The sequence below is a fragment of the Gadus macrocephalus genome, chromosome 8, assembly GCF_031168955.1.
Source record: "Gadus macrocephalus chromosome 8, ASM3116895v1".
NCBI classification, from domain to species: Eukaryota; Metazoa; Chordata; class Actinopteri; order Gadiformes; family Gadidae; genus Gadus; species Gadus macrocephalus.
In genome coordinates this window covers 14118507-14131078 of record NC_082389.1, presented here as the reverse complement: position 1 = coordinate 14131078, position 12572 = coordinate 14118507, and the positions used below count along the sequence as shown (strand labels likewise).

Here is a 12572-nt window from a genome sequence, read left to right as displayed (position 1 = left end):
TCTATCCGTCATTTCACCGGTGGATGATATAGGAATATGCTGCATATTTGCATCGTGGCTGAACTAAAGAAATTGTAATGTGCGGGAAAACGTTATTGTACATCACGCTTGACAAACATCTGGTTTTCACATGCGTGTGGGCAAAGCAGAATTGGTTTGATTCACTTACGTTAGCCAACACATTTATAAAAATAAAGAAAATACACGTTTGAATAGTTATTTCAGCAGTCGAATCGTATACATTTTAACTAAACAATTCGATTTATATTAGACTCAGAATTCAAACACACACACACACACACACACCTACTTACACCTGGCCACTCTCCATTGGCACTGTTGTATTATGTATCAACATATTGGATGTATCGCGTTTTCTCAAATCTCAAAATGGAATTTGACTTACCAGATGTGTCTCCTTCTTTGGGTTCTGGAAGATCTTCTCAAAAGAAAGAAATCCCAAAACAAGATTGGCACTTATAGACAAGAAAGTAGCCCAGGTCTCACATGTGCAGGGCTGCCGTTGTTGTGGAAATAATCGACTAGATCGCAAAGAGGCAAGGACAGCAGACCATTAACACCAAGAGCTTTATTCTAAGTGCACCGTAAAAACTGGACATCAACGTTAGTCACTCATCTATATATCATTTCATCAGAGCTTCGGACCACACTCGCTTTATAGGTCAATCGTTCTGGGTTTCTGCCAGGCACATCTCTTATTATAGTCGGCTTATTTACAAGTATGAATGTCAGCCCCATACTTGGTACTGACAGCCTGAACTCATTGAGGGTCACATGTCACCCTGACCTGTTCCTCATGGGCTTGGCACCGTCTACTGTGTACGCTACGGACAGCTTGGATCACATTTAGCTCCAAGCACCTGTTTCACTTGGCCCTCTCCACTGTTGTCCCCCGGCGCCCTGACAACTTCAGCACATCATGCTTTTTTCCATAATATCGTGTGTGTGTGTGTGGGTGTGGCTGCGTGTGTGGCTGCGGGTGTGTGGCTGCGGGTGGGTGTGTATCAGTAGATATGTAACCCATCCAAACCACAATAATTCCCCCTTTCCGAATTTGTTAGTTCTATCTATATGGCATATCATCATATTTGAACTACTGCGAAACCTGATGATCTGCGATTTATGCTAGTAAAGACACAACTCTTAAGGAGAAATTACCTTGCGGCCACCAAGCACTCCACAAACTTAAGCAGCCGCACGCTCCTTATACATGGATTCCCATCCTCGTCGCCATTATGGTGTGGAAATAAATGACTAGTTTGCGAAAAGGAGAGGACAGTGGAGCATTAACTTGAAGAGCTTTTATTCTGAGTAGACCCTAAAAACTGTCTGTCGTTGACTCATCTATTTATCTCGTTCATCAGGGCCTTCATCCGACCCTACCCCCGTGAACACGCTTGCTTATTGGTCATTTGTTCTTGGTTTCTCCCCGACATCTCTCTTAATATAGTCTGCTTGTTGACGAGTTTAAATTTCAACCCCATATCTTATACTGAGGGCGCACTCACACTAGGCAAAGTTGTCCTCTACAGTACTCAAGTACATTTGCTCCCCCCCCCCCCCCCCCTCGACTTCGCTATCGCACCAACGGGAGCCCACTGAACCGCTTGCCGTCATGTTTATTGTTTAATGGGGAGGAAGGGTTGCATGGACTGTACGTCATCGAGCTCAGGTTACGTATCTGTGCATGTGCGCGTGTCGCCTCATTAGCATCTGTACCGTGGCCTGAGCAAACCTCTCCGAAGTGTACTCAGGCCAAGGAATTGAACTGTACTTGAGTACGGATGGTGTGCTCACACTAGCCAAACGATCTAGACTTTAGGGGGCAAATGTACTTGAGGACGGTACAGATGGTCTAGTGTGAGTGCGCCCTTACAGCTTCAACACATTCAGGGGTTTTCCTTAATATTTGTATGTTATATATGTATGTGTATGTCTATCTGTGTGGCTGCGGGGGTGTGTCTGTATGCATGTAGTCTGGCTGAACGGAAGTGGACAGCGTCTATTGCCTAGCGTCGGATTTGGCCGCGACTCCTCCCCTTCCGGTTGCTGGCGTTCCCGTATTGTGCTCCCCCTCAAACTCGGAAACTAGGCAGTATGGCGAGTTTTGAAGAGGACTTTGACGGCGCTGTAAAGTTGGCATGTTTGGCTCTTTCCGTCGAAAATTGCAAAGAACTGCAAAAGATTTGCTTACAGCATTTGCTGAGGAAGAAAGATGTTCTATTTTGCATGGACACCGCTGCTGCTTCCCGGGCTTAGCCCCGCCCTAGACGATTGTGATTGGTTTAAAGAAATAAAAACAGGCCCGCCCAGTTTCCCCACGGATAGACGGCTCGAGGTAGCCTGGCTCCAGACCATTCTACTTGGTGTAGTTTGGTCTGGCTTTGCGAGACTAGTATGCATGTAACACAGCAAAACCATTATACTGTCCCATTGATCTTCCAGCATACAATCTAAATTGACAACATTTAAGGGGGGGAGCTTCTCGAGGCTTTTAACCCTTCCCCCCTTTTTTTTGGATCAATACGAGCTAGCTGCGATCACTGCAATAACCATGGCAATCTTGACGGCTGTCATAATGTACAGAACTGTACTGCTTGCTACGTCTGGGCTGCTAATCACCCCCCCACCACCACAGTTCAAAGCTAGCTGTCATTCATTAATGCTCTTGGGAAGTCGAGGAGTAAATGACCCCACAATTGCCCTCTTTGCTCCAATAAGAGCTATTATTCCAGCTTAGAACGCGGCCGAGCCAAAAGCTGCAGCTCTGCCAACAATGTTTACACCGCAGGATTAGGGTTTACCCCGTCGGAGTGCCTCCTCCCAGCGCTAAGCTGTGTGTGTGTGTGTGTGTGTGTGTGTGTGTGTGTGTGTGTGTGTGTGTGTGTGTGTGTGTGTGTGTGTGTGTGTGTGTGTGTGTGTGTTCCACTGGTGTCATTTTAATAGCCCTCTATTTAGGTGACTCAGCAGGCCTGCCTTATTAACACTTTCGTATTATTAGTGGTAGCATTTTAGGCCTTGTCATAAATGCATCTGGGGTTTCCTGTGGCCGGACGTGGGGATTGAATAGCTTTATTTTCCTGTCTCCAACAGGCAGTACAGGGGCAACGAGGGCCAGATGAGGGAACTTCAGGACCAACTGGAAGCCGAACAGTATTTCTCTGTAAGTATATCCTTAACTCAACCTCGTGCGGTGATGCATCATGTGTGTGCGCGTGTGGTTGTGTGTGCGCACAAAGCTCACTTCTGTCTCTGTCCTCCCCTCAGACGCTCTACAAAACTCAGGTGAAGGAGCTGAAGGAGGAGATCGAGGACAGGAACCGGCAGGTGCAGGATGCGCAGAAGAAGGTGCAGGACCTGCACAACGAAAGGTACGGAGACGGGGCTACCCAGCATGCCATTCAGCGGTTTTTATCCTCATTCTTATATTATTTCTTATTTGAAACTATTACTCGAAGACTTTCAGAAGATATTTCCCGTTCAGAATAAGCTGTGGTCTCCCCGGACCAGAATCTGCAATGTAAATTGGAAAAATGTAAAATGTGTGTTCAAGCTGCCGTGATCCTTTGGTCGTCCAACAGGGACTCCCTGTCGGCTCAGCTGGATCTAACGGTCACCAAGGCGGAGTCTGAGCAGCTGGCCCGGGCGCTGCAGGAGGAGCAGTACTTTGAGCTGATTCAGGAGAACAAGAAGGCCCTGGCCAGACACAAGCAGGAGGTCGGAGAGAGGGACTCCACTATCTCAAAGGTTAAAAGCCCCGGCCGTTTTTCACAAAGCATCTGCTCTTCCTCGGGTCACGTTTCTGGGTTAATTGAACCAGCTTTGATTGACCGGTTGCCGGTGATCTTTGTTCCTAGCTGGAGGAATCCAACACAACCCTGACCAAAGACGTGGAGACTCTCAGCAGGGAGAAGGGCGAGCTGGACGAGAAGCTCTCCTCTAAGGATGAAGGTCAGCCTACCCCGCGGGCCGCCTCTAGCCCCCTCCCAGTGCTTTGTTTCAATCCCTTCGTCTTCCTCATTCATCTCTCCTTTGTGACTTGCAGAGTTTGTGGCTCTGAAAGAGGAGAACATAAACACAGTCAAGAGCTTTGAGAAGACCCTTAGCACAGAGCGCACACTCAAGACTCAGGTTACCTAACTTTATAATCACAATTATTAATTTCTTCTCAATGAGTCACTGAATTCTATCCAGTGGTAGAGCTAATCTTTGGTAAGTCGTTAACATCAGTGATCGTGTGTGTGTGTGTGTGTGTGTGTGTGTGTGTGTGTGTGTGCGTGTGCGCGCGTCTCCAATCTGCCCAGGCGGTAAATAAGCTGGCGGAGATCCTGAACCGAAAGGACATGAAGCTGGACCACAAGAAGAAGGGCAGCACGGCCGACCTACGCAAGAAGGAGAAGGAGAACCGCAAGCTGCAGCTGGACCTCAACCAGGAGAAGGAGAAGTTCAACCACATGGCCATCAAGAACCAGAAGGAGCTCAGCGAGATGCAGGCGGTGAGGGGACTGATGGGCGCACTGTTGTCGTGACCACGGCGACATTAGCCGGTGATCATGACAGTTCGGGGTTCATTGTTATGCACAGGAAAAAGTCTAATGTTTCGTTGGATTAAGATGAGAATTGCAGTTGGGTTTATCTTTGGAACGTTTAGTTTCGTTGCTACTTTTCTTCGAATGAAGACGTACTCGTATTATCAAACACCGAGCAACCTCGGTCGAAAACAAATCAGTGTTCTTTTTTATAATGAACTTGAACTTTGGTTAATCTAGATACTAAAAACACTCCCAAGTCTTATCCTTGAAAATCCTCTATTCACGTCGCCAGCCTTCATCGCACATCATCGCCACTCCTTGCTCGGCCTTCACCGATGGTTATTGACCCCCCCCCCCTCCACCCCCACAGCAACTGGTGGAGGAGTCTGCGTACCGCAACGAGCTACAGATGCAGCTGGACAGCAAGGAGAGCGACATCGAGCAGCTGCGCGAGAAGCTCAACGACCTGCAGCTGCGGGTGGACAGCTCCAGCGTCACCAGCCTGCTGGCGGACGAGACGGACGGAAACCTCGCAGGTAGGTCCCGCCGTCGCTGTCACTCGCGCGCAGGGCCGTCTGATGAACGAGTGGTGTGCCGACTATAAGTAGAGCGGAGGGGGGGGCCATCTTTTGATGTGGCGTTCGGTCCCATTGGACTGGAGAGGCTGCGAGCCTCATCAGATGGAGGAGGGAGGATTAGCAGTCAGCCACGCGAGGCCGGGCTTCACGGTGGTCGTAGAATAGCTAGCGGGCGTTGTTAGCCACGCCGCTAAGCAGATTTATTTTATTGCTTTTAGAAGTTAGTTACTATAACGGTTACTAAACTACCTAGAAAGATTAGACAAAATAAATGCACGTCAACATTTATTGAATACAAATCATTCTTTGGCCAGGGAATATAGTTCCTAAAGTTGGAAAAATGGTTGCCAACCAACATAGGATAGCATACTTAGAGATTTGCAGTGTTGTTTATATATTTTGCATTGGCTTCCAGCCAAACTAGTCAAGGACCTAAATGATCTGTTTCATCATGCATATTTCCTTTACAAGCCAATAGTTGATACATATTCGTTGTCTCCTTCTAGACTGATCAATTGGTAGGATGGTGGTATTATCCATATAAGGATGATTTAATACCAATGCAAAAAATGATTTTTAAATCCCAAACGTGTTGATCTATTACGGGTGTTTATATATCCAGCGTTATAAAACTTTACATCACTTTCATCTCAGAGATAGCTTTGATAATTATTATGTTAATAATTTAATTAATAATAAATTATTTTCTTCTCATCATAATCTTAAATACATGAAGGAATCCTGTGTCTACCATGGGAGTGAAGCTGTGTACTTTCCTGTGTGGTCTAAAACCCTTGTCTTCCTCTCTTCGTTCTTCTCTCATCCAGTGGCTTGTCCTTCTCCTCTTATCTTTGTAACTTCCATTTCTTTCCCTCTGTGAGTAACTTTGAAGGAACTCCTTCTCCGTGCCTGGTCTGTGTTTCGCAAGTCGTGTGCTTTTGTCCGTTTATTTATTTATCGTATGGTCTTAATATTATATCTTTGTTTTTCTGCTTGAGGTTGTTGGAGGAGGTGGGGGTGGTTAATTTGCGGGAATATTCTGGCATTTTCTAAAAAAAAAGCGTGCGGGTTTGGCGAGCGTTAAAATAAAATGCATTGACAAGTTTTCCTTGCCTAACCGTGACATGTCTGCTAACGCTGTCGGCTGACATTTTGTAAGGACGGAAGAGTGCGGTGGCATTACATGAAAGCATAACTCTTTTACATGTAGCTCATAGCATCTTTCTAAACATAATCAGACTGAGGCTAATCCCCTCCCCACTGCCAAACCCTTTTATTGGTTTATTTAATAGTTTTTTCTGCTGTCTAGCTATATATGTACAGTTTAAGCTGCATGTTCACTTGAAATACTATCTTTTAAGTCTCACATCACAAAGGTCACATTATCACAACACCTTTTTAGATTGACCGTTCGCCTTGTAATAGTTTGTTTTGCCACGGGCATGCTCTTTAATTCAAATTGGTATCACTTTAACATAATGAACAAATGGCCTTTTGAACCAATCCTACCTTCAGCGAGGTAAGTGAGTTAGTTGGCCAATAACTTATTGTAACAAAGTAAACCCACATTCACCAACATGGAATCGAATCATGCTCCATAACATCCTTCAAGTTAATACTTTTCCCAGGTTTCTCCTGCTAGTTCCCAGTTATATTAAGGTGAAGCTGCGGCAGGGTGTATTTTGACCGTTGATCTTTGGTTGCTGACCTTTGTCTGTCGACTTCTTTGTACCCCCCCCCCCCTCCCCAGTTGAGCTCTGATTGAAGCACTGCATGGCCCTTGTCCTTTGCCCTCCGCAGCACGTTGACGCTGACGTGCATTAGTAACTTGTTCCCCTCCCCCTCTCTCCTTCCTTATTTTAAACAGAGTCCCGTCTGGAAGGCTGGCTGTCCATTCCAAACCGTACCAACATCAAGCGCTACGGATGGAAGAAACAGGTGCCGTCTCTTTGTCCTCTTTTATGATTTGGATTAATATTGGTATTCTTAAAGGGGACATATTATGCCACCAGGTGTGAGTGTGATTAGCCTTACAAGCCATTTCGAAAATCTGCCCCATACGACATCATTAGTGGGCGTGTCCACCTAGATCTGTGCTGGATATTTCAGTCTACCAGCCTACCCAGTGGACTGAAGTAAACGTTGCTCATCTATCCAGCACAGATCTAGGTGGACACGCCCACTAATGATGTCGTATGGGGCAGATTTTCTAAACGGCTTGTAAGGCTAATCACAGTCACAGCTGGTGGCATAATATGTCCGCTTTAATGTTTATAATTTTTTATCTTTTAAAAAAGTTTACCAGTAACCACGTCTCTTACTGATGTTCTCACACTTTTGCCCCACTGTCACCGTCGCTTCGCTCTTTGTTGCGGTTCAACGTCTGCAGTACGTGGTGGTGAGCAGCAAGAAGATTCTGTTCTACAACGACGAGCAGGATAAAGAGCAGTCCAACCCCTGCATGGTGCTGGATATTGAGTGAGTACTTTCTTGTGTTCACTTTTCTTCTGTTGCATCACACCAGAAGTGGCAAACTTCCCGCCAAAGGGGTTAGGAATCCTACCCTGAAGAGATGGGTGTGTAATACTCACTAGCGTTTCACATCGTGAAGCAATAGATGACCCCATAGAGATGACAGCCAATTGCCGTTAATGTCATTATTGTTATTCTGCTCCCCAAGTACGTGACGGAAACAAACGGAGACATGGTTACCAACAATACCCAGAGGAGCGGTTGTCACTCCTCAATGACAGCTTCACTCCGTCTGGGTCTGTGTGTAGAACATTCTGTTCATCTAGAGAACTCATCCGCCTGTCTGTCCGTCTGCCTATTGCAGCAAACTGTTCCATGTGAGGCCGGTCACCCAGGGAGACGTGTACCGAGCCGAGACGGAGGAGATTCCTCGGATATTCCAGGTAGGTGGAGCCTCCCTGTTCCGTCTGGATGCCCACGCATACGTACATCCACGCTGTTCACTCCTTACTTGGATTGGATGCATCTTGGTTTGCTCAGGAAGAGGAATTTAAGCCAAAGGGACTTTTTGATACAAACGAAAAGGGGCAGTAATCTTGCTCAAGAATGCCTAGCTGTGAACCTGCGGCTTCACCACCAAGAAGGTTTTTTTTTGCTTGGACTCTCCAACCTCAAACTCTTATCATTCGGGTTTCAAACCGTCCTAACCAAACACCCGCTCCCGCCTCAGCGCAGTGTTGTTTTTGGCAGGCATTTTAGATTTAGTTTTAGTCTTAGTCTTTTTGACGAAATGCTTCTTAGTTTTAGTCCCATTTTAGTCATTTCTATCTTTGAAAGTTTTAGTCTAGTTTTAGTCTGACGAAAACTCAAAAGGTTTTAGTCTAGTTTTAGTCCGACGAAAACTCGTCGGACTGTCGCACTCGTCGCACACGGCACACTCGTGTGTGCCGTGTGCGTGCAGGCGCAGCTGCGCGCGAGCGAGGCTTTTAGTGTGTGATGGGGGCGTGACTGTTAGGACAAGCAGCTGGCTCCATTTCTCCATTTCTTTTCCGCATATTATAGTTGGCGGGAAAAAAGCATGTTTTGAAACTTTTGTTCGTCCACTCACTAACAATTTAGTCTCGTCTAGTTCTCGTCTGACGAAAATGTCTACATTTTTCGTCACATTTTAGTCTTTATATGGCTTTGGTGACGTTCGTCTTAGTCTCATTTTCGTCATGGAAAAAAGGGGTCTGACGACGTCATTTTCGTTTTCGTCTTGCCTGACGAAAACAACACTGCCTCAGCGTCGACGTTCCCACCCGTCCCCCGCTTCACCGGTCCGCTCTGCTCTCCCCCCAGATCCTGTATGCCAATGAGGGCGAGTGCCGGAAGGAGGCGGAGATGGAGAGCGTGCCCCAGGGGGACAAGGCCAACTGCCTGCCCCACAAGGGCCACGAGTTCATCCCCACCCTCTACCACTTCCCCTCCAACTGCGAGGCGTGCCCCAAGCCGCTGTGGCACGTCTTCAAGCCGCCGCAGGCTCTGGAGTGCCGCCGCTGCCACGTCAAGTGCCACAAGGACCACCTGGACAAGAAGGAGGACGTCATCGCCCCTTGCAAAGGTGAACCGTCTGCTCACTATTAATGAAAACAGTGTGGTGGTTGAATGAAAGATTTCGCTTCAAGTACTCTCCTGTCTGTATTACGTTCTGTTTTGGTGCATGTTTTAGAGCGCAGACTTTTGTTTGTGTTTCATACTTAAAGGTGACATATTATACCACCAGGTTTGAGTGAGATTAGCCGTTACAAGGCGTTTAGAAATTCAGCCTCTTCTGACATCACAAGTCGGCGTGTCCACCTAGATGTATGACTGATAGATGAGCAACGTTTGCTACAGTCCAATGGGTAGGCTGGTAGCGTGTCCACCCATCTAGGTGGACACGCCCACATGCTGTGATTTTAATCACAATACATACATGCATGTATTATTTCTTCATCTGCGGCCCTCTCCACCTTTTCCCTCCAGTAAACTACGACGTGACGTCTGCGCGGGACATGCTCCTGCTGGCACTGACCCAGGACGAGCAGAAGAAGTGGATCGGCCACCTGGGCAAGAAGATCCCCAAGACCCCGCCCTCCACCTTCTCCAGGTCCTCCCCCCGCACCATCTCCACCCGCTCCGTAGCAAACCAGTCCTTCCGCAGGAACCCCAAAAGCATCACAGGGAAGCCAAGGTAAAAACATGTGACCGTTGTGTGCTTCTCACACCCGGGCCATTTTCAAACCGTTACTCCAGCCTCATACATTTTGATTTCCAGGTATCGGCCTTCTGTTCTTCCTATTGTGTTTTATGATCTGTAGCCAGCGCCTCTCCCTAGGGTGATGTCGGTGTGGTGCATTCTGGGAAGTTGTCTTAGGTGTGCTGCCCTCACCAGGGCCTTGTTTGTGAGTGCCCTCCGGTGGAGGGGGATGTGGTCTCGTCAGTCCCATGACCTGCTGTTTGTCTCCTGTCTTGTTGTAGCAGAGCGCAGTCCAGCCTTCAAGCCGCAGACACAACCTCCAGCACTTGTTGACAGCCACTCCTCCAGACCAATAATAGCCCCATAAACAAAAAGAACGTCTAGTGTCCTCGGCTCTCCGCCTGTGTTTTGGTTTTGTTTAGCCTGACTATTTATTAACGGGTGTTTCTAATGGAAGACGGTCCTCATGGGTGGGTTGGTGGGTTGGTTGGTTGGCCTCTGGAATGTTCTTTCCCATCGTCACCTGGGGTCTCTGGTTCGTGTGATCGGCACTAATGTGTTCAGAAACGATCTGCCAGCCTCAGTGCAACGGAGTTGGAGATCACCTCGCCCACACTGACATTTTGTCCTGCGTCTTCTCCATCCCGTGTAATGCTGTGGGAGAGGAAACGTCTTGTGTAATGACTAACCTGTTAGTACTTAGGCCGGGTACTAACCAACAGAGAAATGTCTTGCATTCCTTTTATTCGACACCTTTCTCTTCTCTTTTTCCCTCCAGCTAACCATCTGAAGCATTGGATTCTCTTTGGACTCTTACATGTTTCACCTCCTCCCTTCTTCCCTCCCCTAAAAAAAAAAAATATCTTCATATACAAAAAAAAAAATTGGAGCCTCTTCCTTTTCACAAATGACTGCAAAATGGCCAGCTCTGGGAACACTGTGGGAGTCTTTTCAGACAACAAGGGATCAGGGACGTGGTGTGGCTGGTTATCTCCTCCGCTTTCCTCCGCCAGACCGAAGACCGACTCCCCCACCACCTCCTCCTCCTCCGTCCCGCTCCACCCGCCCACCTCACTGGACGGCACACTTTGCTTGCATCTCTACATATCTTCCAGAAGAGGGCGCACTCCACCTTAACCAAACGATGGACCCGGACTCGGGGGACGGAGTGAGGGGTGGAGGGAGAGAGAGGGGGCGGGTGGAAGAGACTCACTCTGACCACCATGGGTACATGTTCCATATCATTCTGAGCGTTGTAACGGCATAAGACTGGCTGAAGGGGGTTCTGCTGGGACCGTCACCTGCATGCATGTATGTGATCGACGAGGTACTGTTGCACGGGCTTGGTTTAAACTGCGTCTTGAGGGAGGTTTCAAATTATATTTTATTTTAGATATGGAAAGGAAATTAAAAAATGTCCCATCCCAGAGAAAACCAGATGGTCCTTGTTAATAGCAAACGTACATGCGTTTCAGTTTAAAGACCTTTATGCCTTTATCTTTTGGAGTCTGGTGGCCTTGTTGCCTGTATTCGTATTACTCTGCAAGTCTGTTTATCAGGGTAGGGAGTATTGGGAAATAAGTATTAGATGGTTTGAGTATTGAGTGAGCAAGCATTCAAGATCATCATTTAAATCTATGCATTATTTTTATGAGTATAATTATTTTTATTGCTCCAAGCCATAAAGAAATTCCATTGTAATGGCATATAGGAGACCTAAAACATAATTTTGTTGTGTGTTCATTGGGTACATTGTTTCAGTTTTTTTTGTATTTTTTTTGTAATGTATTGCCTTACATTGAGTCATGATAAATGGTTGAAAAGGAAAACATTAAGTTAACAAATGTAAAACTGCACTGTTTGAATTGTAAATTATTTGTAGAAGACTAAACAGGTGTAGCATTCGGCCCACCTAGTGCCTTAACGTTTGGATGACGATTTTACTGCCATATCTGTTGTGTTTTTCTCCAAACAAGACAAATCTTAACTCTTCCGTTGCTTATTTTTTAAAGTAAAGAAAACCGTTTCTCATTTGTGGATTTTTCAAAACCTTTCATGTTTTAGTTTTTTTTTTTTTCCTTCTTTGAACTTCATTAAGCCTGAGTCCGTGTGTCAGGATAAGATTATGGGCTCCAATATCACATGACAAGTTTCGGGACGGTGTACCTTAACGATGCTAAGACCTGTGTCATTGACTATCCTTGTTAACGATTACAAGTTCAGCTAATATGGTAAAGTCCCGTTAATGCAAACCCCATACAGTGTGTAAATATATTCAGAGAATCCTAAGGATTATGGATTACCTCCGTGATAATAAAGTTTTTTTTTTTTTTGTTTTTTTTTTTTTAATTTGTTCAGTTCAAAAAGCACTGGAACTATGATCTACTCTTATTTTGTCTTGGATAATTTGCATGTTTAATTGCATTGGAGGCCGCACTGATGGATATGTGTCAATAAACATATCTTTATCATTTATTGTATTTTATTGTTTTTGCTATTAAGAGAAAAGGCAGGTGTGAAACTGGGAATCCCAATTATGATCAATGTTGCACTTGGTGCACACAGTGTTGCAATCTGCAAGGTAGACCTAATCACCACTTTGGTTAAATGCAACCAGTCACTAAATGTGTTATGAACTTTTCATAATTCTAAGGGGGCAAAGCTACAGATGAACATCTATTAATATCATTTTTCAATGCTTTGGCAAGCAGAAACATCCCTGGTCGGCAGCCTGTCCATCTTAAAGTT

At 46.1% G+C, this 12572-nt stretch overlaps 1 protein-coding gene across 3 annotated transcripts in view; it reads left to right on the top strand.

Moving 5' to 3' along the window:
* rock1 (Rho-associated, coiled-coil containing protein kinase 1) overlaps nucleotides 1–12297 on the top strand; it is a 37336-nt gene extending 25039 nt beyond the window's left edge. The window contains exons 21-33 of one of the 3 annotated variants that reach the window (XM_060059304.1): nucleotides 3115–3184; nucleotides 3289–3392; nucleotides 3603–3768; nucleotides 3879–3972; nucleotides 4067–4152; nucleotides 4326–4517; nucleotides 4924–5089; nucleotides 6999–7069; nucleotides 7521–7609; nucleotides 7968–8046; nucleotides 8945–9206; nucleotides 9611–9818; nucleotides 10603–12297. In XM_060059304.1, coding sequence (XP_059915287.1) covers nucleotides 3115–3184; nucleotides 3289–3392; nucleotides 3603–3768; nucleotides 3879–3972; nucleotides 4067–4152; nucleotides 4326–4517; nucleotides 4924–5089; nucleotides 6999–7069; nucleotides 7521–7609; nucleotides 7968–8046; nucleotides 8945–9206; nucleotides 9611–9818; nucleotides 10603–10606 — 1591 coding nt within the window. In that variant the 3' untranslated portion in view covers nucleotides 10607–12297. Of the gene's footprint in view, nucleotides 1–3114; nucleotides 3185–3288; nucleotides 3393–3602; nucleotides 3769–3878; nucleotides 3973–4066; nucleotides 4153–4325; nucleotides 4518–4923; nucleotides 5090–5958; nucleotides 6882–6998; nucleotides 7070–7520; nucleotides 7610–7967; nucleotides 8047–8944; nucleotides 9207–9610; nucleotides 9819–10105 lie in introns of those variants that run through there. The other 2 variants (XM_060059303.1, XM_060059305.1) reach the window with 2 other exon arrangements.
* The last annotated feature ends 275 nt before the right edge of the window (nucleotides 12298–12572 follow it).